The 6,593-nt window shown below is 49.7% G+C and overlaps 1 protein-coding gene across 1 annotated transcript; it reads left to right on the forward strand.

The window, feature by feature from the left end:
• Positions 1-430: 430 nt before the first annotated feature.
• LOC101832408 (cytochrome c oxidase subunit 8A, mitochondrial) lies at positions 431-2,338 on the forward strand. Its single transcript, XM_005063895.3, has 2 exons — positions 431-631; positions 2,018-2,338. The coding sequence occupies exons 1-2, from the start codon at positions 518-520 to the stop codon at positions 2,111-2,113; spliced, it is 210 nt and encodes a 69-aa protein (XP_005063952.1). The 5' UTR covers positions 431-517; the 3' UTR covers positions 2,114-2,338.
• The last annotated feature ends 4,255 nt before the right edge of the window (positions 2,339-6,593 follow it).

The raw sequence follows: 6,593 nt of genomic DNA on the forward strand, positions 1-6,593 counted from the left end.
TTTTTGTTTAAAGAGACAGGGTTTCTCTGTGTAGCCCTGGCTGTCCAGGAACTCGCTCTATAGACCAGGACGGCCCCGAGATCAGAGATCTGCCTGCATCTGCCTCCCAAGTGCTGAGACTAAAGGCGTGCACCACCGCCGGCCACTGGTTAAGAACCTGACGTCACTAGCTGAGGCCTGGCAGATACTAAACAGCTTTATGAGTGGAGGGAGGAGTCAAAACTTCTCGCTGGCGTGATTGGGTAGTTATAGATGTCACTCTCGAGGACAGTGGAGGTGGGACAAAAGGTGTCTCATTTCCCCTCCCATCTGGGGTAGGATGGTGTCGATTGGTTGTTTCGAGGAGCGCGCCAGAAACAGCCCAGGAGGGCGAGGGACTGCCTTGACGTCACTTCCGTGACAGTTTCGGGCTGTAATGACGGCAACTTCAGCGCCGGAACTTCCGGCTGGTGTGGCCATCTTGACTTCCTGACCTTGGGCGCGCGGTGGTCCTTGTCTTTGGTCGTTCCGCGCCGTCATGTCTGCCCTGACGCCGCTGCTGTTGCGGGGCCTGACTGGCTCGGCCCGGCGCCTCCTGGTGCCGCGCGCTCAGGTCCACTCGAAGCCGCCGCGGGAGCAGCTCGGTGTCCTGGTGAGCGGGGCCAACAGGGTGCTGGGGGCGGCCTGCAGCGCTGGCTCGGACCTGTCTGCAGGGCGTGGAGGGGCCAAGATGCTCGCATGCTATTAAGCCCTAGATTATTCTGCCAAGTTCCTGGATCTCAGATCAGCCCGTCAGCCCCTGCTTGGTTGCATACTCGCTGCTCAGCCTCTCTAAACACCACCAATATTTGGTGGGGAATGTCTAATAACTGGCAGCGAAGGTAATGGTTGTTGCCGCTATTTTTTATTTTTATCAAGGAGGGGTGCAGAGGACCCACTAGGTCTTTGGGATTCTCACAGATGTAGGGGTATTTAGCTATGTGGACAATTTTCACCTTTTAAGCTTTTTAAAAATTGAGACAGGATCTCATGTAGCCCAGGCTGGCCTCACTTGTAGCCATATTTGACCTTGAATTGATAATCCTACCTGCATCTTATTACAGGCATGTGCCACAGCTTTCTAAAAAGCTACAGCCTGGCCCAGGTCCCCGCCCCCCCCCTTTTTTTTTTTTTGAGCTTTTCTATTTTAAGTGAGAGCGGATCCTGAATCCAGGCAACTGGGTACTGAATTAGGGCTAGAACGTAAGAGTTTGCACTGAGGAAACAGTGACATGTCATGTCTGCCTGCAGTCCCAGTTACTGGGGAGGCTGAGGCAGGAAGACTGAGCTCAGGAATTGAGGCCAGTTTGGGCAACATAAAGAGGCCTTGTCTCAAAGCAAGAGCCCGGGAGCTGGAGCGGTGGTTCAGAACCTGAGAGCGTGTGGTGCATGACTTCATGGAGACTGGAGCTCGGGTCCTGGCAACTGTGCAACAAGCCAGAAGCTTTCGACTCTGCTCCAAGGGACCTGACACCTCTCCTGGCCTTGGTGAAAGCAGGAGCACTACCTGTGGTCACACCCTCCAACACAGCACACATGCAGATAAAATAAATCTTGAAAAGTTCCACCCACAAATAGACACATCAAAAACCCCCCACACAGCCACACATGCACACACAACCCAGTAGGCATAGTGACACAAGAGTGTAATTCCAGGACTAGGGGTTGTGGGGCAGGAGATGAAATTCAAGGTCAAGCCTGGGGTACATAGTAAGAGTTCTGCCTATCGAGGCCCCCATATAAATATTCTAAGAAGGACCTTTATATCAAGGCAGAGAATGGGCTTGGCATCTGTAACAGTGTCCCCTCCTTAGAGTCTTTTGTCTCTCCTTCGCACACGCTGGGGATTGAGCTCAGGCCCAAGTTGCTTTCTTTAGTGTGGGGCTGCTGGACTTCCCTTAGTCTGTCTCCCTGAGGGACTGACTTGCGGTGTCTCAGGACTACCAAACTTGGGCGTGCCTACAGAATCTTTGCCCTGAGGGATTCTTCTTTCTTGTAGGATATCACCATTGGGCTCACTTCCTGTTTCATCTGTTGCCTCCTGCCTGCGGGCTGGGTCCTGTCACACCTGGAAAGCTACAAGAAGCGGGAGTGAAGGGAGCTGTCCTCCCCTCATCCTGTGACTAGACCACTCTTGCCAGCCTGTCTTGATCATGTTTCCTGCATTCCTGACTGGCCTTCCCTGGGATCATGCCATTCAATTCCAGTCGGCTCTTCTGCAATCATGACCTCTCGAAGTCTCCATCGTGACAACCGGGACCACATATTGCTTCTGCTTGGTGGGGTCCCCCTTGTAACAATAAAGTTAATTTAAACCTTGCTCCAGAGATAAATCACGCCCTCCTGCCGCACACAGGGACTGCGGATGCTGTTGGATTGAGGTCTGCAGAAGAACACCTGACTGGGGCAGGCCCCAGTGCGCTCTGAGGGTTCTTAGGTGTGTGTCAGCTCATTGGCTCTCTGTAAGTGCATGCATAGGGCTCCATCTCTAAGGCTAGCTCTGAGGCTGAGATCCTTTACCAAGTGTCTTTCCTGGCTTGGGTATCCATGTGCAGTGCCTTACAAGAAGCGGGTGTGGTGGAGCCCAAGGCAATTTATGCTGGCTATTGCTACCACTTTATGTCAAATTCAGGGCCCCTTTTAGCACTCAGTAAATACTTATGGACTGAATGGACTTCCTTGTACCTCCTTGGTATTTTCAGGAGGAGCTAGGGGGAGGCAAGGAGCTAGAGATGGCCTCTAGTCATGTGGTCTATAGGAAGCAGCACCTACCAAGCTGGAATCCTGTCAGGATCTATGAGGAGCAGCACTCTGGTCCCCCAGTGTTGTGCCCCCCCCAGTGAAACGGCTTTTAACCTCACTTTCCATGCTTTGCTGGATGACTTCCCGATAGACACAGGGACAGTATTCCCTGTGGACCTGGGGCTGGGACAGTGGGGCAGAAATGACAGGTAAGAGCCAAGGGCTGCTGCTAATTTTAGGCCCTAGGTATCCAAGCACAGCTTTCTAGTGCCCTTCTGAAGGCTTGTTTTCTGAAAACTTTGGGTAGAGCTGACTCCCTTCTATCCCCTTTATGCCTGGCTTTTCTTCATGGTGTTTGATGATGCCTATACACCCTAGGTCAAAGTGCTTCCCTAAGAGTACTAAAGGACTCCCTGCTTCTGAGGGGCTGTTGCCTTCACACAAAGCAACTTTGGTGTCTTAAGATTGAAGGGATGGTAGACCAGCTGCCTGAACCTGTTGCCAGAGTAGACAGAGAATGCTATAAGGTGGGCACAGCTGCTGGATCTTGAGAGCCTAGTGTGACCTATACCTGTATGTAATTCCAGCACTGCACCCAGAGGCTGAGGCGGGAGGATCCTGATTTCCAGGCCAGCCTGAACTACATAGTAAAGATACTCTTCTCTTTATCCGCTGGGGTTTCTGTGTGTAATAAGCCTTGGCTATCCTGGAACTCATTTTGTAGACCAGGCTGGATTTCAACTCACAGAGATCCACCTGCCTCTGCCTTCCAAGTGCTGGGATTAAAGGCGTGTGCCACCAACGCCCGGCCAGTCAACACTCTCTTAAAACAAAAAAAATCCACTAAGTAAATGGGTAAAAATGAAAGAATGGCCTCAAAAATATTGGCCAAAGTGGCCTCATAGCTGTCCCAGCCTTCACAATATCACATTGGGAGCCCTTCCTGTTCATTGCAGCTCAGGGTGGGGTGAAAGCCGGGTATCAGTCATCAGTTTTCTCACTTTGGAAGTGATGGAGGCAGGTGTGGTGGCAGGGTCCTCTTTGCCAAGCCTCTGCTGCCAGAAGAGGTTCAGCTGTGCAGATTGGCTCTGACCATGGCACAGATTATACCTTCGTCTCAGAGCCATGAACTGTCTTGAAGAGAGATTGCAATCCCAGAAGAGTTTTGTTCCAGTTTATGGTAACATCACTTCTCTGCCAATGATTAGTTAACTCCTATTTCTGCGCCCCTGGAACTCAAGAAATAGATGACAGACACTCTGTCACAGAAGAACTGCTTGAAACCAAAGTTTTGTCTTGAGTCAGTTCAGGCTGGAGGAAGCCAATTTGCTATAAATTCCTAGACCCTGATCTGAGCCCTTAAGCAGGCTTAACATTTCAGGGGAAGCGCTGGTGGAGGGTGGGGGGGGGTGGGCTGGGCAATTGGCTTGGAGACCTGAAGGAGGGCTTAAGATTCCCACTGACTTGTCATGGTTGGAGTCATCCTCACAGGCCTGGAAACTGTCACCTTTCACTGGCTTGCTTTTACCAAGTCGGGGACCCTTAAATGATGATGGGGGTGGGCTGAGAGTCTGGAGACTCCAAGGTGACCTTAGTAAGTCACCTAGTCTAGTTGGTAAAGATAATGACAGGCAGGATAATGTCTTCTCTGATTCTAGGATTTATGAAGTAATTTTTTAATGGTCAGGGCAATTTTGCAGCCTTGAGCTGGGAGATCACCCTGGATGATCTGGGTGGCCAAGTGTGATCACCTGACCTGACATGCCCTGCAAACAAGGCCTGCCTTCCTGCTGTCACTGCAGGAAGTGGGCTACAGCTAAGGAATGCTCTAACCAGAAGTCGTGAGTCTCCATTTCTCCTACTTAACTCTCCTTGCCCCAAGTTTTGCCTATATCTCTTCCCTTCTCCCTTGGTACTGGCCTTTCAGCTTAAAAAAAAACTTACTTAATGTTTGTGGGTGCCTTGTCTGCAAGCCCATCTGTGCACCAGAAGAAGGCATTGGATCCTGTTACAGACAGTTGTGAACTGCTACGTGCGTGCTGAGAATTGAACTCAGGACCCCTGAAAGAACAGCCACTGCTGGATTGTTTTGTTTGTTTTGTTAGCTATCGCTTTGAGACATGGTCTCATATACCCCAGACTGTCTTCAAACTCCCTATGTAGATGAAGATGATCACCTATGTCTGATTCTCTACATCCAGAGTCCTGGAATTACAGGCATTCAATAATAACATGTCCATGTGGTGATGGGACTCAAACAGAGCTCTTTGTACATATCAGGTAAGCACTCTACTTTCTGGGCTATGTCCCTAGCCATGGGTGTGTGTATGTGTGTGTGTGGGTGTGTCACTCTTATTTGGGGGGGGGTTCTCTTTGAACCTGAAGCTTGCTGTTTTGGCTAGATGGGCAGGACAAGACCCCAGGATTCCCAAGCATGCATCCCTCTAGTGCTGCAGTTACAGGTGCATGCCGTCACACACAGCTTTTATGTGGGTGCTGGGTATCTAAACTCAGGTCCTCATGGTTTTGCAGCAAACTCTTTACCTACTGGGCTATCCACCTAGCCCCACACCAGTCTATTTGATAAAGGATTTCATAATGCTGTTCTGGCTGGTGTGGGACTTACTCTGTAGCCCAGACTGGTCTAGAACTCAGTAATGCTCCTGCCTCAGCCTCCTCCATGTTGGGACTATGGATCTGAGCCACCAGCTCAACTTGTATTACCTGTTTTTGTCACTGGCCTTGGACATTTGTGGAATGGGGAATTGTGTAGGGGTGTCCTAGGGATTGTTGGCAAATCAGCAAGTAGGGTTTAGCTGCTTTGTGATAATCAGAAGGCAGAGAGTGGTGAAATGTGCAGGGCAGATGGTATGGGAGTAAGAGAATGCCTGTGTGCCACCAGATAAATGGACATTAAAGAGTTGAGCAAGCCCAGGATGGTCTGCCATGCCTCTAATATCAGCACTCAGGAGCTGGAGACAAGTGGGTTGGAAATCAGCCTGGGCTATATGAGACCATGTCTCAGATATACATAAAATATAAAATTAAAGCAAGGGCTTGATTGGCAATGTCACTCAGCAGTAGAACATGAACTTAGTATGTGAGAACCCACGGGTTCAGTCCTCAGCTTTTTTGTTTCTCCGTGTAGCTTTGGAGACTGTCCTGGAACTTGCTCTGTAGACCAGGCTGGCTTCAGACTCACAGTCCGTCTGCACTCGTGGAAACCACCAGGTTGGGTAGCTCACAACTCCTGTGCCCCAGCTCCACCCCAGAGGCCTCTTCTAGCCTCCCTGGGCACCAGGCACACATGTGGTACATATACATACACATAAGTACAAATTCAAAAAATATTTAAGGAAAACCTGGGCTGCCAAGATGACTCAGTGGGTAAAGTGTCTGCCTGACAAATCTGACGACCTAAGTTTTATTTCCAGGGCCCATATAAATATGGAAAGAGGCCGGGCGGTGGTGGCGCACGCCTTTAACTCCAGCACTCAGGAGGCAGAGGCAGGCAGATCTCTGTGAGTTCAAGACCAAGCCTGGTCTACCAAGCGAGTTCCAGGACAGGCTCCAAAACAATACAGAGAAACCCTGTATCGAAAAACCAAAAAAAAAAAAAAAAAAAAAGATGGAAAGAGAATGGATTTCCTAAAGAAGTACTTTGACTTTCACACAAGCATCTTGGTATATATATCCTCCCATACATCATAGACAATAAAATTAACAAAAGACATGATTTCCATTTGGCTTTTCATTTTATGTTTGTTTTGTGAGTCTCATTGCGTAGCCCTCAGTAAACTAGAACTTCTGTAGACCAGGTGGGCTTCTGTCTT

The sequence above is a fragment of the Mesocricetus auratus genome, unplaced genomic scaffold, assembly GCF_017639785.1.
Source record: "Mesocricetus auratus isolate SY011 unplaced genomic scaffold, BCM_Maur_2.0 Super-Scaffold_4256, whole genome shotgun sequence".
NCBI classification, from domain to species: Eukaryota; Metazoa; Chordata; class Mammalia; order Rodentia; family Cricetidae; genus Mesocricetus; species Mesocricetus auratus.